The following is a 23,894-nucleotide window of genomic DNA, read 5'->3' on the forward strand; positions in this document are numbered from 1 at the left end:
CATCTAGACCGAACTAGAGTGGACCAATTAATATCAATAAGAACAACCACCAAAATGGATTATAATATCTTTTTGAGAAATACTAAATACAGTCCTAAAGGCTGTATTTAATGTATATAAAAAAACTTGTATATTCCATATTAAAAGTCCGTCCCCTAATTTTCATGGTAAATGTACAAACAATTTATGCACCTTAAACACAGCCCTAAAGACTGTATTTAGCAAACCCCTATCATTTTAACGTCAAATTTACAATACTTCTAAATTACCTCACGTAGTCACGTACTCACGTGGACAATTGAATTATGATTTTTCACCCAGGAACTAAAAGGCTCTATCAAATAAACGAACCCTATAACCAAATAAATGTGTATATATAAAGGGAAAATTTTAAATGCTTTCAAACATTTCTCACAACATCAATTTCACACATGATAAAATAAAGGGGGAAATAAATACATCCCCTTCAAAACCTTTTTAATTACATATATCCCCAAATTATGTTTAATATAACAATTATACACATTTTTAGCTATTTTTATTTTTAGGACTTTTATACCCTTTTCCAAAAAGATTATTGATTATTTATTCTCTCAATCAACAATTCTTCAACAATTGGTTTTGCTTTCAGATCAACCCATTTGACAATACAATTGTAGATGTTTTAGATAATTTTTGGTTATTCTAAGACGGCTTTGTAATGTATTTCATCTTGTAACATAGGACTATTTCATCTTTTCATTTGATCGTATGTTTTAATGTTGGTATTTTATAATCATGAATACTGAAGTATTACTTAAGCAAACTCACAATTCTAATTCATTTTTGTATCCTACTTTATTTGTAATATGGAGGTAGTTTTTTTTTTAAAGGTGAATTTCGTTGGAAACTTCGTTTCGTGATTTGACAGCGGAAGGTTTAACATACGTTGTCTTAACCGGGTCCGCGCTAGAGAGCTCACTCAAAGTAGAAATGCCTATTTCAAATACCTGATTTCGGGGGGGGGACCCCTACTAATCCGCCCGAAGACACGATGATCAATAGGGGTAAACCCTGCCCCCTCAGACTTGAACATGGGTATACCCAAGCTAAGCCCTCATAAAGGGACTTTCTTATGTCCTCCTCAAGACTTGAACTCAAGACCTCATGTATAAGGAGATGATATTTCAACCATTGAGCTAATACTCAAGGACTTATTTGATTTCACAATTCTGATTCATTTTTCCCCATCATTACTCATTAATGGTTCCTTGAACAAACAGTCAACATTGGGAAACCCTCGTATTGCGGAATTAAAAGTAACGATTAAACTGGCCAAATGCATAGAATGCCTAACATAAGTACATAACTTCAATGATAAATTGATAATAATATGTAGTGCATACTGCATAGTCCCAAATCTAACACTTCCTATTTGTAGATCGAGAATTGTGCTCAAGTTTATTATACAAAGGATCTGAGGAATAAATGTGAGCTCTGATACGTGATAATCTAATTGAATGTTAATTCCAATGAATGGATCGGATATTGGACAAATTATTATTATTGATGAAAGGATAAAATTGTTATAAATTAAATTATTTTCAGTATAGTAAATAAGATTGGATAAAAGTGTAGGTTTATATGATAAGAATGAGTATATTTGTTAATTGCAACATAGCTTGGATATATATGTAATTAATAAAGTTTTGGAGGGGATGTATGTAATTCACCCTAAAATAGATACCCATGCTCCCTTATTGTGAGGGAAGACAACGGATAAACAAATGCTATCAACAACATATTAGACATGCCCATATATGAAGTCTATATATTGTTATTGTTATAGGACAAAAAATACGTATGTATTGTTATAGAACATGGATGCAGCGAGCATCTGTCCTGTCCATTTTTATATTGTTATTACTTATTAGTATTATGTAGCATTTGTCCTTTTTATAAAAGCTAGCCTAACTCACGCAAGTTTTAGAAGCTCGTTCTACGAAATAAAAACACAACATGAGTTTATGAAAAAATTGTCAAACATATGTTTAACAAAACGGAAACGGTATCATGAAGTTTTATAACAAATCTCCTTTAGCATAAGCGTGTTGTTACCATGTCATTAAATTCCAAAAGGTATCGAATTTTGAAAGAAAGTCATTGATGAAGTTATGGTTAAACTTTCAGTTTGGCTTCAAAATTTAGGTATGCAATATAAACTTATAGAAAAATGCCCTCGAGATGCGATAGTGCGGTGGCAACGACCAGTGGTGGTGGTGATGGGTGGTGATGGCAGCAGTGTAAGTATTAATGTAAAAACGATTGATTTAAAAGGGATTGATATAAAAGGGAGTGGTATAATTACTTTAAGGGTTGATGGATGTATGTTGTAAATATATATTTTTATTAAAGGTAATATAGATATCTTTGGTGAAAATGTTTAAATTTATGAACAAAAATAATTAGTATTTTGAGGTTATTAACAGGAACAAATGTTTTATAATGTAATAATGATAAATATAGAGATATAAATATACCATATTTTCTTAATCTTTATATAACAAGGAACTTTGAAATTATAGCCCACTGAAAGCATATAATCATCATCATGGTAATAAAAAAGTTTACTTAACCATTCGATCAAAGTTTTCAATTTTTTTAATTACCACATTTAATTAAAAACCAGTCACTAATGGTCACCATCGAAGTTATGGCCACTGACCCACATGTAATACATTTTTTTAAGAGTAGTGTACAATAATTTGTCATTTTAAGAGATAAAACAAAAAAATATAAGCATTTTTAAAAACAATTTTAATAAATTAATATAGATTTTTGTACTCTTTTAGTCTTTTCACAGTTTAAAAATTACGTGAGAAAACCAAAGTGCATGACATGATATATATCACACACAAATCGTAGTTGGGCTAAAAAGGTTTAAAATTAACGTGAAAGGGCCAAACGACGAGCCCTTTTAAATTAACCATGACGGGTTGATCCTTACTTCGTCTCTAACCTTACTAATTACTATTAATTAACCTATTAAAATTTCAAGCTAAAAGTTGGATGATGATATATATAAAGTGTAAAACAACTTTCAGCACTTATGTTGGTTAATAATTTTTCATAGTTATCGACATGACGACATTTTTGGCTATAGTTATGTACACGTCTCTTAATTTATATTTTGACACAACTATAACTTAGTTAATTGAAGTGTTGTGTTTAGGGTTCAATTTCGTTAAATGAACAAATCTAATCACGTAACCAAACCAATATTGGCGAAGGTGATCTGCAAGTGGCTTGGACCCCATTAATCTATCATAGTTATTTATTTTCATCTTAGTCAGGAAAAAGTTAGAAACGGTCACAAAATATATTTGTTTGGTTAAAAAGAAAAAAAGTGCTCTGATGCCTTTCGCGGGTTTGAAGCTTCATATCTTGACAGTGTATGAGGAAGTTAAGATGTAAGCTGACCATACTTCTACCTAGGTAGATAGGTTGTTTCCAGGTTCTACTTAAATGGTAAAAAAAGACCTTCAACCTTTGCATGGGATGAGATCAAACCCTTAACCTCTGTTTTGAACTTTTGAAGGGCTAAAGTGTTAACCACATATTCAAAGTATATAGCTGATTAGGAAAAAAAACACAACAACAAAAAAAAAAGTCGATCTTTTTTATATACTCGTAGTTTCAATGGGGAAATCGATCTTATCTGTTAATTTGTTTCCAAGCGTGTTATAGAAATTATATAAAGGACTAAAATTGTAATTTGATCCAACAAACATAAAGAAGTTCACGTAGGCACTTGGTTGGCGTTGTGTGATTTACAGTCTGTTAGTCACCCCGTGATATCATCTTTGTTCCCAGTATTCTTAGGAGCCGAAACATTAGAACATGACTCGATCAACCCATATTTATTAATAATCATCATCATATATCCATCATTTTTCCCTTTTTCTCCCCTTTTTCGTCATCATCATTCATTTCATATTCGTTATTTTCATGTTCATGTCCATCTTCATGTCCATGTATATGTTTTTGTAATTTTAATAAAAACATAATATATATTATGTACTTGCGTACGTAGACAAAACCGCCTTGATTCATAGCGAACCAACGCGGTTTTCCAACGATGGAAAAGGAGCCGCTTCTCCATCATCAATCATCGTATTCAAAAATCCCAAGAACGCCATCGCAACTATGTCCTTTACCCGAAGAAAATGAGATAACTATCCCTCCACAACTCACTCCGGCCGAGTTTAAAGATATGCTTATATTTGGTTCACCTAGAGAATCACCATCGACGTCTTCAATCATTGTTGACGCGTTAAATCTAAGAGTAAATAACATTGATGGTGAACCAAACACAGGTTCTAAACCAATTCATGTTGTTAATCCTGATTTACAAATTCAAGTGCCATTATATCCTAACTACAAGTTTAGGAAAAATTTTCTACAACGTTCTAAAACCGCGCCAGCTATTATGAATGTGAATAAATGTGACCGGGTTATGAGGGCTAATCCTCCTCAAGGAGCAACGTCGATTGTTAGTCAATCGATTGTGTTGTTGATAATGTATTTGTCACTTGGTGTGGTTATATTTTGGTATAACAAGGAAAGTTTTGTTGGGACCGAGACTCATGTGGTTGTTGATGCTCTTTATTTTTGTATTGTGACAATGTGTACTATCGGTTATGGTGATATAATACCTAATAGTGCGATTACTAAGATGTTTTCAATCATGTTTGTGTTAATTGGTTTCGGGTTTATTGATATCTTACTTAGTGGAATGGTTACTTATGTTCTTGATTTACAAGAGAATTATTTGTTGAGTTCTTTAAGTAATGGGAAAAAAAGAGGTCATCCTTCGTATATTGTTGATTTTAAGAAAGGGAGAATGAGGATTCGGATGAAAGTTGGGTTAGCTTTAGGGGTTGTGGTTCTTTGTATCGGTTTAGGTGCTGGTGTTATGCATTTTGTGGAGGATCTTGCTTGGCTTGATTGCTTTTACTTGTCGGTTATGTCTGTTACTACTGTCGGATATGGTGATAAGGCTTTTTCATCAACCTTGGGTCGGATTTTTGCTTCTGTTTGGTTGCTTGTGTCTACACTTGCTGTTGCTCGTGCGTTTTTGTACTTAGCTGAGGCTAGAGTTGATAAAAGACACAGACGCCTGGTTAAATGGGTCCTTGGGCAAGATCTCTCTGTTGATGACTTTATTGCTGCGGATATTGATAACAATGGTTCAGTCAGGTATATATTTGTATCCAATTGTTTATTACTTGCTGTTTTATCTAGTAATCACCCTAAACACTTACCCCTTTAGTTTCACTAGTCACAACAGCCAGTTTAAATGCAGTTAATATTGTATACAAAAAGCTTTTTTTGACTTTGCAGTAATCAGTTTTAGTTAAAAATGAATGATCATGATTTGTCGATTACTTAGGGTCAGACGCACGAGATTTTAATAAGGCATTAGAATGGTGCATTAAGAATACAGACTAGTGTCAGGGGGTGTTTGGATATGTAATTTCAAAGCAGTGATTATTGCTACATGAAGAACCAGGTGACCTATTTTTAAAAGCTATATGGATAATTAGGTAAGAGTACATTAATGAACATTGTTATCAGATTGGTCCATAGCCAAAAATGCTGGTAAAATTTTTGCTATCATTGTGTTGCTATTTCCATATGCAAGGAGTCTGTAGAGCATAGTGGCTTGGCGGTTCGTAGGTAGTGAAATCTAGCTAGTTAGTCTGCTTAGAACATACCGATAAAAGGTTTAATGACTTGGCTACTCCTGAGTGGTTGCCGCAGACTTAATAGATGAACATGTTGACTTGATTGGGAAAATATTCTATGGGCTAATGACGTGCTTGATAAAAACTAAGGGGGTGTTTTTCATCTTGTGAGTTGAAGGCTGCAATATGAAAACGGGTTATAAATGTCGCTCTAATAGAGAGTGAACGTAGAATCACATATACTACTGCGTATATGATAACTAAACGATGCTAAATTACTTGTTATTAATGTCATTGATGTTTAACCATGTTTGTTTATATGGTAATAATTTCAGTAAGGCGGAGTATGTTATATACAAGCTGAAGGAGATGGGAAAAATCACAGAGAAAGACATCATTCAGATATGCACAATATTTGAACAAATCGACACAGCAAACTTGGGAAAGATATCGCTTGATAATCTCATGTCTAGCCGGCATATGTACCCTTAATGTGAAAAAAATTAGTTATTAGATGCTTTATGCAACACGGTAGAGGCTTTTCTGAGAGCCTTACATGACAGGAAAAAGCTCCCCAGTTTCTTGATTTTATGACTTATTGAGTAGAGGTGGCAAGATAGGGGATCAAATGGGTAGCTATTGGGTCAAACTGATCTCGGCTGAAACGGGTCAGGTTGACCCGTTTATACTTTTTCATGGATGGATGTTTTAATACTTTTATTGTATGAGTATTTATTGCATTAATCATGATTACAAAAACAACATTGTTACAATAAGAATATAAACATGATATAGGAGGTTGTATGCACATTAAGAATTTTATAACCCACTTTTATTTGGGTTAACACATTCTACCCGTTACCCAAATACGGAGTAATAAACTTTTACTCCAACTTTTGAGGTAAAATGCAACTCAAATTGACCGTTTCATAGTTAAGAGAGCAGAAATTGTCATCTCTAGTACTCTCAGGGCCAAATGCTTCTATGCACCAGGCAAATCTGATTTAGTATTTGGGAGAGAACAACTTGTGTTCATTAATATGTTAATGGAGTTTCTATAGACAAGTTTCTTTTATCGGATTTGATTGTGTGAGATAGCAAATCAAATTGTTAAGTTAGACCAAAAAAAATCAGACAAAAAAAAAAGAAGAGACTAAAACAACACAGAATGCTCAAAATTAACCATATATTACTGATAATAGTAGTAATTCACATACAAGTATGACATCAATCAAATTTCATGTCACAAACATTCAAATTTCTAATCTCACTTTCCGGGAACAAAGTTGGTGGCATATGACCATGCATTGTTTGCAACAGGGTCAGCAAGGTGGTCAGCCAAGTTCTCCAATGGTCCCTTTCCGGTCACAATGGCTTGAACAAAGAACCCAAACATGGAGAACATGGCTAGTCTTCCATTCTTGAGTTCCTTCACCTTCAACTCAGCAAATGCCTCTGGGTCATCCGCAAGGCCCAATGGGTCAAAGCTACCACCAGGGTAAAGTGGGTCAACAACCTCACCAAGAGGCCCACCAGCAATTCTGTAACCCTCAACAGCGCCCATCAAGATAACTTGGGTAGCCCAGATGGCTAGGATACTTTGTGCATGGACCAAACTTGGGTTTCCCAAGTAGTCAAGACCACCTTCGCTAAAGATTTGGGCTCCGGCCTTGAACCATACAGCTTCGCCGAACTTGACACCGTTACGGGCCAAGAGCTCGGGGAAAACGCACCCAAGAGCGCCAAGCATGGCCCATCTTGAGTGGATCACCTCGAGCTCACGGTTCTTAGCGAAAGTCTCTGGGTCAGCAGAAAGCCCAGCAGTGTCCCAACCGTAGTCACCTGGGAATTCTCCAGTGAGGTAAGATGGGGCCTCACCAGAGAATGGGCCTAGGTACTTAACACGGTCGGGACCGTACCATGGGCTTCCTGATGGGGCGGTCTTCTTGACCGCGGTTTTCCTCATGGAAACACGGCCATTGCCGACGATTTCTGAACCGGATGGTGCGGTTTTCACCGCTTGTCCGACAAAAGAAGAGGATAGAGCCATTGTGGAAGCTGCCATTTTTGTTGGTTTGGTTTGAAAGTAGTTGTTGAGATGGTAAGAAGGTTTGAGTTATGAAAATGGGTTGGGTTGGAAGTTGGTTTATAAGGAGGATTTTGGGTCAGATTGATGATCTATTGCTTATCTTGAAACAATCTTTTGCTTCATTGTGATTGGCTAGAAAGATTGTAGATTTATCTGTGGGCCAGCCCAGTTGTTAGTTCTTTGGTCCACTTGAGATATTTCATTGAAGCCATGGATATTAAGTGGCTGTTGTTTATTTGAGTTGAAATAGACTGATTTTCAACCACATAGTGTTTTCAGTGGTTCTTGTCCACTTTTTAAAATATATTCGTTATTGTAAACTCTGATATTATTGGCAAAAACATAACGTAAATGTTAAATTAATGCATCATGTATTTATCGACATTACATATAATAAATAACATAATGTCATTGACTGCAGTAAAAATGACCGCATAAAATGATTGACTTTGAGAGGTGTTATATTTGAAAAAAACACCTATTATTTTTTATTTTTTTTCCTAAAAAAAACACACAAAAAAAACACAAAAAATAGAAAACGTAAACAAATCAGAATTTATTAAATAAGTTTTTCAAGATTAAAAAAACGTTGTTTTATACTTTTTAATGGAAATTTAAAAAAACTTTTTTATTGTTATCACTTTTTTATTGTTTATTTTAAATTTTAGAAATCTCAAATTATACAATCCCCTTCCTCATGCCATCGCCCCTACCTCTGCCCCCGTCATCCTTGGCCTCACCCCCGCGCCACGTCGCTTAACCAAGTATATTGGAATATTTTTCACAACTAAAAGTTCTTTTAATTTTTTAAAAGGAAATTAAATCTTGTATATAGCTCTTATTCATTCCTTTTTAACATGATGCTTAATAGTGATGAAAAAGGGTATAAAAATGAAAAAATAAATAGTAAAAAAGACTATAACATTAATTTGTATCCCATAAATTGTGAAAAAAAATGTAATAATATTTATATATTGTTTCCAAATTTATGTCACAAAATGGAAAATAGTGTTTTGCTTTTCTTTTTAAACTTTTATAAAAAATTATAATTTGATTTATTATGAATAAATATTATATGGATGTCCATATATGGTAACTGAATATTTGTATTATATTGAGAGATTTGTTTCTTGAAAAAAACTTCATCTTTGTATTTATATAAACAATGTATTGATGAGATTAATAATATAATTCTCTATTCTCTCTATTTTCTCTTGTCTCTTTATTGTTCTTTATTTTACAGTTTTACAACACGTTATCAGCACGCTCTAAATCTTAAGAAGAAAAAAGATTGGAAAACTTTCGGCCGAGAACTTCGTTTGAGGTATACTGATTTTTTTTTCTTTATGAAGCATCATGTTAAATTTCATCTATCAGGTATGGTTTTTGCTACATCAAATGCTTGGCTAATTGGTTGATTACTTTATTTTAAATGTTTCGTAAGTCGTCAACTCATTATTTACGAAACCGAATTAATTGATATTTACAATTAGTTGTTCTATGTTAATACTAAAACTCATAAAGAAAAAAAAAATTAATTACCTGTGATCTATATATTTTTACCGAACATTGGATCGTGACCCCTAATCTCGTCAAGTTGTTTGCTACTGTTATTAATTTTTTATTTGCTTCGTTTAATTAACGAGGAGCGTAAGCCCCAGGCTAAAAAAAGTCAAACCCCGACCAGGTAGTGTTAGCGGCGACGTCGCCGCTAATACTGCGGGCCCCCATGTCCTTAATGGTAAATATGGTAGAGGAAATAGCGGGCCCCCTGTCAGTGTCGGAGTATTAACGGCGACGTCGCCGCAAATACCTTGGTCGGGTTGACTTTTGCCTGGTGGTGTTACCCTGTGCCTTAATTAATACTATGTTTTGCAAGCAATTTATTTAATAGTCATGGATCTATGAATATAGTTCCATTAACAATATTGAATTGAATATCAATAATATGAAAGAACATGACTTCTACTGTTTAAATGGTTATTTGTTTTCATAATTGACCATAATATTCCAAGACATGTTTTGTTGGTCACTAGTCACTTGAATGTCTGCTCGTAAATTATGGATTTGAGATACAACAGGTTGATTGTACAAAGTCTTATAAAAAAAAAAATTAATTATTTTTTTTAGTACATAATTATTAAATAAATTTCCCCGTACATGTTTTTTTTTTTCTTTAGGGTTTGATTTGAATTAGCTATTAACAGTATTTAAACTTAGTTACGACCATATTTATCTCGACATATGGTTGGATTTAAGTTATGATCTCAACTTTAAAAAGGAAATATATATTTTGTTCTGACCTTATATTTATATTTATGTATATAATATTTTCATTGAATTTAATATGATCTTTATACGAATAAGTAAACTGAACTTAGATTTTATGCTTGTGCAACTTGTTGGAAAGTGCGAATTCATTATTTGTTGATAACGATTATTCACATACAAGTTAAAACTCAAATAGTATGTTTCTGTATAATTTACTATATTACATACCCGTATTTTTGATCACACGCATGTTTGCTTACTACAGTTAGTTGATTATTATCGTCGGTAATACAAGTTTGATATGTTTTTTTGAGTTTTTCAAAATTCAAAGACAAGTTTATATTAGTTAGATTGAGATAAAAGAGTAACTAAGTCATCTCATTATGAGCATGTTTATACGTAAACTTATATTAAAGGATCTTAATAATATATGCATAGTTATCATTAAATTAAGATATGTATCGGATCGCCATTTTAAGTATTTTTCTATTCAAGGCTACCGGTATTTTCGTTTTAATAAGGTCACTAACTATCTATAGTTTGAGAATGTGATATGGCTACTAGACTTCATGTACTTTAAATATTGATATTTTAAAAATATTTTGATTGTTACGAGTATTTTGAATTTGCATCTGTCGTTTGAGATTAATATATGTTTTATAAGGGCTACTTAGTTAGCTTATTATTCGAATATGTACATATTATGATTGTCAAAGAAAGTTCAATGGTAATTATTTTGGTATGACAATCTTCATAGAATAAAAGAAATTTTGTGTATCTAAACATAATATGCGTGGGTTGCTAGATAAAACTAACTTGATTGTGATTTTGCGACCTGATTTAATTAATTTTACTATTAGAAGTTTAATATGAGTGTCAATATTAAAATCAATCATCATTTTTCATTAACACTAGCTAATCAACCCGCATATTATGCGGGTAGCTGAATAGAATTTGATGTTTAAGATTATAATTTATTAAAAAAATATAATATATATACATTACATTAACTATATTAAAAATTTAATGATAATTCAAATCTCATTGCTTTAACTCCAAAGTAATATTACAATAACAAATTTTAATCTACAATTTGTTTCCCACTTCAATATCAACCCTTTTAATAATACTTATATTTTAGTTTAGTTACCATAACATCCAGAGGAAAAAAGAAAATATCAATTAGTTAATTTGAAAAAGATGCTAAAAAAATTAATTAATTATTTATACAGATTTTGATTTTTATGGGTTTTTTTTCTTTCAAAAAGATTAAGTAAAATAGAAACCTTTCATGATTATCTTGTAAATCATTTTAGAATCATAATATCTTGTAATAAGTTTTCTTTTTATTTTATTTTGCCTATTTTAAAATTTTTTAAAATGATATTATAAAAATATATTAGAATAATATATTAATATGTTATGGAAGTTTTTTTATATTATCATGACATCATCACAATCTTCTTTTATTAATGAAAGAGATTATGAGTACATGTTTGTGGATATGGATGAGTTCTTATAATATTTATTTCTATCGAATAAGGATGTGTGTAAATACACATGGGTCGTTCTTTGTTAAAGTAATGAGACTGCGAACCTTAAATTATTCTTGTATTTGAGGCATTTGCATATATTTAGGATCTTGAATTTCATCCTTATTTATCATATGATATATATATCTTGCTGATGAGATATATTAATTAGTGGTTTATGAATCAAGATTATATGATTGATTGGCATGACCGGACAGACCATTCCGGGTCAATGATTGATGCGAAATGTAAAGAAGATTAAAGAGATTCTTCAAAGTGATTATTTAAATAGTGAATATTTGCTCTATATGAAAGTATATGCGGTACAATGAGGATTGAATCCTTTAATTTCATGGAACATATGCTAAGGAGATGTAAATAGGCCTATACATCGTCCATATTGACCATTTAGTATTTTAAAATCGATGCATCGTCTAAATGGGTCATCAAAATCGCAACATGAAGCTTGCGTGATTATTTGCTCAACTTATAAAATTGAGAGCATGTTCCATATTGTATTGACAATAATGATTGGTTCTACAAAAATCATTTGAGAGCAAAATGAATGAGTTGTAGTTTTGGGGCCATGTTATTTAACATGCAATAATTTAAATTCGCATCGTGCCAAAAAAAAAAAAATTATTGTGTTTCCTCCCCATTGAAATTGGTTTATGGTCAGAAACCACATATGTCTCATAAGAGTTTTGAATGTGCAATAAATGATCATGTTACTCCACCACAATGCACAAAGATGAGACTTCAAAGAATGTTGGAAATAATGTTAGGAAAATAGACGTGCCTTGGAAGTGTATAGACTTATGCTTTGATTCCGTTCGAAACTGTCTGATTAAACTAAACATTAGTATAGTTGTTTTGGGTATGAGTTAAAACATGAAAGTGGTGTACGTATTCAATAAAGCCATCATTAGAAGATTTGTTTATGGCTTAAGTTTCTCATTGACATGATTTAGTTTTCCCAACATTAGAGGAAGAAGTTCCCAGCATTAGGGAAAGATGGAAAGCAGCTGAAATGAGTAAGAATGAATTATCAAAGATCCTCACACAATGAATATAAGCTTAAAGTTTGTGGGATAATTCATTCAGAATATTTAGTAATTGCCAGCAATGTTAACTGACCAAAAAGCTGCTTATACTCCGATTGATAATGAACGATAAAAAAGTCGATTCCAAAATAAAAGCCTCAAAATAAATGGAGCATAAAAATTTAGATGGTCAAAGTCGTGGTACAAAGACCTCAAAAGAGATTGATGATGAGAAACTAGACATGAAGGTTTTTGAGAAACCCCGGGTACCTTGAAATAATGAGATCTCATTGAGTTGTGACATGTCTAGAGAATTGTGGAACCGAAAATAGATAAAACAACGTCGAAATTGATTGAATATGATAGCGCTAAGAGTTTAAATAATGTGAGGATCTTGAAAGCATGCATGCACATAAATTAATATGTTATGAATGATTGGCCAAGATGAAAAGACGCTAGTAGTTTGGGACATAAAGTCCAAGCACTTGAAAGTATATGGTGGAAGCAACTAAATTAAAAGTCTGGCAAAATGTGAAAGTCTTGATTCGCGTCTAAAGAATATGAATAGAGCTCATTTGAAATTGAGATTCCATGAGGGATATACAATGCATGAAGCATGTCTCGTGATTTAAAATGATTGAAACACGTGTGAAAGATTCTCGAGAATATTGTTTGTCATTGAAATTATTATGGTTAAAATTTATAAAGAAAATCCGGATTTGGATATGATATAAATGTCATACAGTTTTGATGATTTGAATATCGATGGAACTTTGAGGGAGTGTCCAATGGTGATTGAATTAATGAATGGGAGATGAAAGACAAGGTTTGTCTTGATTTATGAATTTAATATCTTAAGAATAAATCAATGTGCATCATGACAAATAAGAGAGAAAGATAATAAAAATACTTGATATTGATAATAAATGACGCTCATGATTATGAGGTCATGTGATGCTTAAAATGCCCCCTTTATAACTTTTTAGATAATGATCACATCATTGATTTAAAAGTGTCGTTCAAACACTAATTATTATCGCAGTTCAAACATGGATTATACATCATTTACCTTGAGTTTATTGGCAATGTGTAACTTGTAAAGTACGAAGATGTATTTAAATGAGATGCATGATGTATTACTAATCCTCAAACATGGTATGTGAATATATGTGAAGAGAATAATGTCTGAGGATTTCATTTGTACGAGAAGCAATGAAATTTATATTGTTAAGACACTTCATATGCCAGGCATTGAAAATATTTGGTAATAATGAGAATTTTAAAGTGATGTGATCATGAGGGGGAGAAGATACGCGTTGCACTGTTTTTTCCTTGGGCAAGACTTTGTCCCACTGGGTTTTCGTGTCAAGGTTTTTAATGAGGCAACATCCCTAAGCGTATCAAAAGAATTATGTACTCTTTTTCCTTCACTAGAATTTTGTCCCACTGGGTTTTATCTAGTAAGGTTTTAACTAGGAATAATGTCTTTAGTCGATGGACATCCAAGGGGGAGTATTATGAATAAATATTATATGGATGTCCATATATGGCAACTGAATATTTGTATTATATTGAGAGATTTGTTTTTTGGAGAAAACTTCATCTTTGTATTTATATAAACAATGTATTGATGAGATTAATAATAGAATTCTCTATTCTCTCTATTTTCTATTTTCTCTTGTCTCTTTATTGTTCTTTATTTTATAGTTTTACAACATGATTATATTTTTTATATTGTGAAATCTTCATTTGAAAGCTAAAAATTCTATGAAAACTAGAAACTGACCAAAACACACGATGATCTGAATCTAACATAATGTGTTTTTATTGAGTTTTCTATAAATACAATGTGTTTATATTGTGTTTTCTAAAAACACATTGTGTTAAGTTTTAAAAACAATGTGTTTTTGATAGCGCGTTGTAACATCCTGAAATCTTTTATTCATTTCATTGATTGTGAACGTTAATCAATGTTGACCTATCATTAGGAGACTTATATTTTGAACAATTATGGTGTTAATTATTAGTATTTATGTGGATAAATTTGTGTAGGTGTTCCAATTTAGTTTGATTAATAGTGTTGATAAATGTTTACCATTAATGCTTGTTAAGGCGGTATGTATTCCCTATAATGTTGTTGAATTAATATTATATATGTCTTTAAGAAAAGTTAAAACGTAGTTAAGAAGTTCAATGGGTTTAAGTGAAATTATAATAAGATATTTGGTGAGGTGCTTTAGTCCGGCCCAAATAAAAAAAAAACTTATAAAAGCCAAAAGGCTTGATAATTATGCGCAGGATTGGAAAAAAAAAGAGAAGGGTTTTGTCCGTTGTTAATGCAGCAGGCTAGAGGAGAAAGGGTGATTGATTTTGTTTTTATATTTTTGTCTCTTTGCCTTTTTGCTATTTTAGATCAATACTGAGATATACACATATTAATAAAAAAAAGCATCTTGTGTGTCATCCATACCTCAAGGGAAATAAAAAGAAAAAATAGTAAGGAGTATATTGGTTTGTCATCCCAATATCTACACTAGCCGACAAAGAAAGAACAATTTGGTTTATTTATGGTTTCGTATGGAGAATTCCTTAATTGGGTCTCGTGCGCATCAAAGCAAATACATGGAAGGAACGTGTTCATCGGTGATGTGTTTGAGCAGCAATTAAGGAGAAAAATATAAGAGGATCAACATTGTGTTTAGCCGCAAAAATATCGAAAATAACTTCGTTGTTGGTTTCGACCGCAATTCAATAATAAATAAATAATAGAATTTCATAAATGAATTGATTACTTGAAGCTGCTTAACGAGAGTAACAAAGAATCAGAATGGGATTTTGCCCTTGATGTTCATTATCAAATGTATAATTATAATAATAATATTGAAGCATACGTCTTTGATTCGGATTCGGTGAGATGCGCGGGATGAGCAAGCATTAGACACAATATATTCTTATTTTTGTGTCATGCTCATTATGAAAGTCATTACAATAATAACGAAGTTGATAAACTATCACTATTTGCGGTTTGCAAAGCTCTTAGAGGTAAAATAATTTACTTTTGACACATGAGAGACACAACGAAATTAGTTTCGACAATTAAACCCCCTTTTATGTTGCTTAAATTATCTCATGCATATGTTGGGTGTGGGATATATGAGGGAGGTTGACTGGGGTCTTATTCATGCATGTGTATGTAGCAATGAGATGTTTATTGCATGATTTACTTATGTAGCTTGTTGTTTGAGTTGTGAATATTTCGTGTGGACTTGTTGACATAGAACACTAGACATGATTTAAGTTGCTATGTCACGTGCACGATAAGGGCCCTCGTGTTGATGAATAGATTTGGTTGTAACCTATTTGTGTAGATAAGTCTCGAGCATTGTGTTGAAAGAGTAAGCTTAACCCACAGTTAGCCTATTTAGGCTAGTTGTGCTGCATTGATCACTCGGGGGCACTGTACATGTTTCCCGTTTGACCCAATTAGCGTTGGTAGAGTAATTCCAGGTGAAGTGATTGACCACCAGTGTAGTAACGGGTTACTCATGGATTTGGTTATGCCTATCCATAACGACAATGATAGACCCCGTAAGGCTTACCCATCTAGTCGGGTGTGAGGTTTCCTGTTTGGCTATGTGGCCGCCTCACACAACTTATATGTGCAGATTTTATTTGGCATAACCTTTGCGTTGATTGTGTTGCTTGTGCAGTAAAGTAGCTAGTGATGATATGGATGATTGCTAGGCACATTATAGGAGTTGATATTCCTACTATGCAGATTATGTTGATATTGTTGTTGTGCCTTTATATATGCTTGAGTTGTTTTATAATGGATTTAATTGTCAATCCTTTTCATTGAACTAACCTGTTATCTTACTCAGCTTTAATAGCTGACACTTGTTATTGTGAAAATGTGTTGTGCTCTCAGGTTAGACATTGCATGGCGACTTGGTAGCATGCTTGTGAGATGGGTAGCTTTTATTGGAGCTTATGGATGTTGGATTTAGTTACCCATAGTTGCATTTATTTAAGTAGACTTATTATTTAGCCGTTTAGCCATTACTTCTTAGGTTAGATTGTGGGTTTCAATTTAACTATTGTGATGATACTTGTTGGTAACACCTTTTGAGACATTTATTATGTTTTATTAATGGGATTTTTAAACGTCGCTTCCGCTTTTCGGTAACAGTGTTATGTTAAAAGTTATAAATTTTTTGAAATCCACATTTTTATAAAGCAGGGTATTACACGCGTGAAAATCAGAAAGTTGTTCAGGATTGAGATCCTCTAAAGTTATTCCAACTTCAGAAGTGAAGTTGGAATAATTTCAACCATTGGATTAAATCCAGTGGTCAAGATTTAAATATCGAATTTTAGCTTGATCATTAGATTTAATCCAGTGGCTAAAATTGATCCAACTTTATTTATAAAGTTGGATCAACTTTAGAAAACCCGAATTAATTCCAATGTGATATGAAGTTAACATAATTTGTTTTCAACACAATATGGTTTCAAAAAATACATTGTGTTAAATTCAGATCACAGTATATTTTGCCTAGTAATCTAGTTTTTACGAAAATTTTAATTTTCAAATAATAACAATCCTTTTTATATTATATGACTTTTTAGAAAAATCTATAAAAAGTAATTGAGTGTTTTCTTTGTTTTTCCATGGCAATAGGAGGTGATGTTAATATTATACAAATTTATAAATTTGATATAACTGTACATTTATAATATATGAACATTTATAATATATGAAAAATGATTAATATTTCTAACTAAATAACCTAATAATTTTCTTTACCATGAGATGGTGACAAGTGAAAAAATCAAAGGATAAGATTAAGAAAGAGAATTAGTGGATACCACATGTCACATTCGTATAATTTTAGATAAATTTTTAAGTTAATCTTTAAAAGGATTTATTATTTTTCATGTATATGTATATAATCTTTATATTGTATCATAAATTCATTAATTAATATGGCACACCCTATGACAATACTTTGAATGGGCGATACTAGGTCGGTTATGGTACCGTCTAGTGTATACTAGAGATCAATTAATTAATATGTATCAGAACCACAAACTCGAATTAAGTTAAAATTCTAAAACATATACCACCATGCTTTTTGTATCGATCACCGACGATAATTTGCATTAACTCAATAATACATATACCCCTCTATAATAAATAGTATGTACCTAAATGTTACATGCATACATTTATAATAACACCACCTTAGCTTGCTAGTAATTGGCTAGCGATCACCTTAAACAAAGGGTCAAGTAGTGACGGATGGAGCGATAATGTGTTATATATATAGACCTAGCTAGACATATATCAAGATAAATATATTTGACTCTAATGGAAAACTAACATGACTCGTACAACGAATAGCTGGTTGGGAACAATTCATCCAATTGATCAATCATTTCTAAACTAAAAACATCATCAAGAAAAGACGACTCAGACCCGGTGAGCATTTCTTGTTGTGTAAATTCATCACTTGGTAATTCTTCTCTCACAACCTTCTCTTGAATGGTTGTGGAGGTTTGAGCCTCCGGTTCAAAGTAAGACTCGTATTGACTAATATCAGAGTCACGACCGGTGAGCTCTTGAACAAGAGCTCTAAATCGTGAAGCACTAGTCTTGACCTTAATTGGAGACGATATATAGACCACCTTAAGCTTCTTGTCGACGTCTTTCTTTTTGTTAATATTCTTTTTGGGCTTGGTAGTAAGCATGTCCATGGTTTATATATGTAAAATTTGTAATGAAGTTAAAAGATGCATGGGTTTATAAGTTAATTTATATAGGGATTGCATGTAAAAGAAAAAAAAAGTTAGGCTGGAAATTAAGAGAAAAAAAAGGGTAATTAAGTTAGGGCTTGGGTTTGAAGTTTGAAAAGAATGTTAAAGGATTTGTTAGAAGGTTCGATTGACGAACTTAATTAAGATACTTGGATGACCCGTAAGTAACTAATTAATTACTCGTATTATTTAATACAAGATTTAGTATTCACGTGCGCAGTCATCAATGACTAGTTAATGGCCAAATATATAGTGTTGTATGTAAAATGTACAGTATTATTAAAGGTTTATCTTACAAATAAATTATCTTTTTCAAATTTTTTATCTTTTAAAAATCTAAAATATCTTTTAACTTTTAATATATTTCAACTTACATACTCTATCTACCCTACTAAAAATATTTTCAAACTGGACATACATAAAATATATTTAATAAATTTATTTACATGAAACATCTCTTAATTATTCAAATAACTATACATTACCCGATTTTACATCAATTACTTTTATATTACCGCCACCGCCCTCGACTACCATCGCTGTGAGTCTGTCACCACCACTCGTCGCCATCATCGTCACTGCATTACACAGGTACATCTTTATTTCGCATAATGCAGCGGCCCCGATTCCCCGAATATGTCATGTAAGAATCCATTTGTTCGGGTACATTGCTAACTTTATTGTTAAAATATATAAGTACGAGTATATGTTATGAATGGAGTTATTGTCAATCAAATCGTTGATGTATATAAGTATATTGTCTTGTTAGACATTGTTATAATTTTCATAATTAAAATTATAACATGAAATTTAAAATCAATAATAGTTAATTATAGAAATAAAAAGTCTAACTAAATGTAAATATAAGTACAAATTACTAAGAAGGTCATTTTGCATATTAAATGTTGAATAAGAATCTTTTAAAGTCAATCCAATTGTATAGGTGAAGTTAGATCATCTTATATCCTTGGATTAAAATCAATGATCAATATTGAAATTTAACTAATTAATCTTGACTCATGATTTTAATCGAAAAGTTAAAGTTCCTCCAACTTTACCTATAAAGGAAACAATTTTAAAGCTCTATCGGTATGGGGTTAAAGTAGGTTTTGTCCATTTAGTAAAATAATTAAGTCTTTTTTTAGTAAAAAAAAGGTTCAAATTTTGGCATATACTTATTTGAAGTAATTTTACAAGTAGGAATAAATTTGGTGTATTTAACAGTTAAAAATAATAATAAAAATAATAATAAAAAGATAATAATAATGGTTGAATGCGTTTGATTAATGAAATGTAACATCGTACCAATACCATGATAAGAAAATACGTTGAATGGAACTTTTGGGTTAGTCAAGAAAACGTCATTGAATCAGGTTAATGTCACTAATTGTCTGTTGAATTTGTCGTGTTTTCACTTTTGATTCTCCTTTGTACATTTTTTATTTATTTTTAATTTATTTATCAACGTTTATTTCTTATTTTAATTTAATTTTCAAAAGGGTACAAATATCAGTTTTGAGTTTATGTTTATGTTTTAGGATATAACTTAAAAGTTAAAAGAAATGAGCGTTTGAGGTCTGTGTGGAAAAGAAAGCATACACAATTTCAACAATAAGACCATTCGTAACCGTTTACCTTTTTACCTATGTGACATCCGTCACTAAAACTGGTACTTTATTATAGTCTATAACTTCAATTCTAAATTTCTTGACTAGTCAATGTGCTTATATAGTATAACAAGCGCAGAAATGTGGCAATCATTTCAATATGTGACTCTTATTACTTGGATTCCAATAATTTAGGATTTAGTCATTTAATTTTCTTAAACATAGATGACTATAACTATTTGCGTAATCTTTAGATGCGTAGTTATAGCATTATTAGTTAGCTATTTTGGGTTATAAACTGACAAGTTGAACCATGACATTTTATGAGTCAATAAATTTTAATGAAAGCTTATAAAAATGTACTTATTGGTTATTAGTTCGGTCAAGTGGGATGACCATCCCATCATCACAATTCGAAATATTCTAAGAATATGGTAGTGGTAAAATTGTTAAACAACATGGAATTGTAAGCAACCGACTTATGTACAACATATAAGTATAACTATAAAGTCATAAATCAAATTTACGGATAACTAAGTATCCTTATGAAACTTATATTAAACTAAATACAAGAATTAATATCATGTGGGAATGCTTGAGAGGTCGGTCAGAGGATGTTAGGTCCAGTTTAAGCTAAACTGGAGCTCTCCAGCGACGTCTGGAGAGCATGCAGAATTGTCCGAAATATTAGAAGTCCAGTTGCATTGTACAGGTTTAACAACTGATGACTTCCTCCAGTTGAGATCTGAAGACTAGAATCTGAAGACCTTCCAGTTGAAGTCAAAGACAACAAATGGAAGACAGAGATTGGCAATGGAAGCGAAGCCCAATTGACAATCTACCAGATCAATCAACTGGAGTATCCTCCAGTGTAAATGCTCTTACAAAGCTTTACACTGATTACGAGGAGGACCTTTTTACTCTACATCATTTTAACCGGACAATGATATTGTTCCTGGATAAAGGTGCAAAGATGTAGAGTGGTTGAATAAAGTAGCCTTTTGTCTTACTTTATTTAGCACACATAAAGGATTATTTAAACAATACTTTTGTGTGCTGTCAACCATATTTGTACGTCGAAGTTGAGATCCCCATGCTCAATCTTCGACTATAAATAGAGGTCGCTGCACAAGCTTTTTCAACAACTTTGCAAATACATATATTCTGCAATATTGGTGAACTTGTGCAACATTCTCTCAATCGCAAAAAGGAACATTTCACAACTTTAAGTGTTTCGATTGTTTAGGAGAATTTCCAAGTTTAGATCAATTGTAATTCATGGGTTGTTAGGATATTTACATTCATGTATTATCTTGGTTCCGCAACAACCTTGTATTTTATTTAAACAATTAATAAATAAAATACACTTGAAAATTACATATTGTCTTACCAATTTATATACTTGACATTCATATTATTGCATTGTACTAATTTACGTATTCTGTCACCTTAATACATTTACTCCAGTTAACCTGGTACACAATCAATCTAAACTGGTCATATCCAGATTAATTGATTGTGTTGCAAAGTTCACTCACCATCGACATAGAGGTGTCTTCAGCACCCATCTAGTAATAGTTGGGACTTTCAAGTGTCCCCTTCACTTTTATAAACCTTTGGATTTTTTTTGAAGCTTCAAAGGCCCTTAACTTTTATAAAACTTTTCTGCGCGCAAACAGTGAATTTTCTGACTAGTATGTGATTATGGAATTTTTAAAAATAGTTAACGTGTGAAATAAATTAAGTAAAAATTCATGTAAGTGTATAACACTCTAAGGTTACAGTGTTTAAGATTTGAAAGCTTGAATTGTTCGTTTTGTCCTAATAAAAAAAAGATAAAGTTACCAAAAATTTCCGTGAATATGAACTTGTAGAAACCAATGGTATATCATTAAAACAAATACACTATATTAAGTTATGTGACTTGTAACTTAATAATACATGACAAATCAGTTGTGAATATTTTGAAAGTAGCCATATATGTATATCATCAAATGCGGGTTACAATGGACGGTTATTGAGCATGTCCATAATTGTAACTTGTACATGTATATGTTGTGTAGATTCTAGTGATCTTTTGGACTTTGCACAACTGCTTGCTGATTGAGGTGAGTTTCGTGACCCCTTTTTATTTTATTTCTTTGGGGGAAAATGATGCTCAAAACACTTTTCATTTCTTTACTATTTGTGCAAAAACTTATTTTTTTTTCTTGGACAAGTACGTGTAATTATGAAATGTGTATGCTAGCTTGTTTGTGTTGATTCTATGATGCAATAGATGTCTGTTGATATCTATTGAAGACTATTTGAAATCTATCGACCAACTTTATACTCCAGCTGGTAGTTGTTGGTATTACAGTGTGTGATTGAGATGTTGGCAAGTAGTGATGTGATTGTGTTGTTGGCAAGCAGTGATGAGTTTGTGCTGTTGGAAAACTATGATGGCATTGATCGGTATTTGGTATGCATACATGCTACTACATGTTTATAATTACACTATTGTCCAAACCTCATATATCATGCACAACAAACTCATTTGTATTCCTTTAAACCTATGAACTCACCAACGTTATGTTGACATTTTCGAGCATTCATTTTCAGGTAATAACAATGCTTAAGGAGAGTGAGCTTATGGACTTTAGGAAGACCAATAAAGAGATCCTTCATGGACGCCTAGATTGCATTTGAAACATTGAACACTATTTGCAATTATTACTTCTTTGTTATTTGAGGCGTGTTGCCTAGACTTTCCGCTTGTGGAAATTACTTCTATTTGGATTTCATTTAGTATTTACTATATTATAAACTCCATGTGCTATGCCATAACTTATTGTCATATCCTACGATTCCGCCTAAGGTGAGGTGTGACAGATTGGTATCAGAGCCTTGGTTATAGAGAATTAGGTGGTTTGACCTAGACTATAACCTAAGTTCCCACATATAGCAAGCATAACAGGGACTATGTGTGCATCATATATATGTGTAATCATTCATGAGCTATTTCATGTATTTGTGACCAATATGTGTTCTTTGTGTGAATTAAGTGCTTGTATATGTTTTGCCGTTAGGAATGTATTACTGATACATGCACTATGAACCTATGATCACTAGTAAATCCTACAATATTAGATTTAGCTTGTTTGGCAATAGTTCTATGTGGGATGTGGTAGTTTTGAAAAAGCCTAATATTTAGACCTATAATCACCTTAGTTATTCAAGCTTTTCGTCTATAATTAGAGAGGCTGGCCATTGAAGGCAAACACATCACCTTACCTGTCTTTAGGAAACTAGAAGTGGAGCATACATAAGTCAGAAGGATATTTTTTTGTTTGTTTCTTTTAATTCTAATTAAGGCTCAATTGATCTCTCGAGTACAACTTAGAAACCTTCTAGACTGCTTTCTTTAGTGACACATTACAAACATATAGTGACTTAATGATCTGGTGTCTTTAACGTAGATAACACTCCACATATGAAAATACACATATTCGAGAATGGGAAGAACTAGGGTGACCATGCAAAGTAAATTACAATAACGGGTGCACACGTAATTGTAATTTGCAATGCTGCTAATCCTGGGGAATCCTATTGTCTAGGGTCATAGTGATATGGTTTTAGATCTGCATGGTTAAATGTATGGTAGCTCCTCTCCCATACCATTGCTAACCAGTCTAGATTATAGTCTCAAGATATACCTTAAAAATAGAAACTCGTTTCAATTACAACTACAACCATTTCACTTTAAAAGACTATTTCTAGTATATGCGAAAAATCCTTAATCAAAATCCTTATAATAAAGGTTAGATAAT

General features: G+C 32.1%; 2 protein-coding genes across 2 annotated transcripts; one reads left to right on the top strand and one right to left on the bottom strand.

The window, feature by feature from the left end:
- The first annotated feature begins 4,086 nt into the window (after window positions 1-4,086).
- On the top strand, window positions 4,087-6,428 carry LOC122595580 (two-pore potassium channel 3-like). The gene is made up of 2 exons (XM_043767964.1): window positions 4,087-5,238; window positions 6,062-6,428. The coding sequence occupies exons 1-2, from the start codon at window positions 4,118-4,120 to the stop codon at window positions 6,216-6,218; spliced, it is 1,278 nt and encodes a 425-aa protein (XP_043623899.1). The 5' UTR covers window positions 4,087-4,117; the 3' UTR covers window positions 6,219-6,428.
- Window positions 6,429-6,895: 467 nt separating this feature from the next.
- LOC122595581 (chlorophyll a-b binding protein of LHCII type 1) lies at window positions 6,896-7,852 on the bottom strand. Its single transcript, XM_043767966.1, has one exon. It carries the CDS (start codon window positions 7,789-7,791, stop codon window positions 6,994-6,996), a length of 798 nt encoding a protein of 265 aa, XP_043623901.1. The 5' UTR covers window positions 7,792-7,852; the 3' UTR covers window positions 6,896-6,993.
- Window positions 7,853-23,894: the final 16,042 nt, after the last annotated feature.

This window comes from Erigeron canadensis, chromosome 4 (assembly GCF_010389155.1).
Source record: "Erigeron canadensis isolate Cc75 chromosome 4, C_canadensis_v1, whole genome shotgun sequence".
In the NCBI taxonomy this organism is placed as follows: domain Eukaryota; kingdom Viridiplantae; phylum Streptophyta; class Magnoliopsida; order Asterales; family Asteraceae; genus Erigeron; species Erigeron canadensis.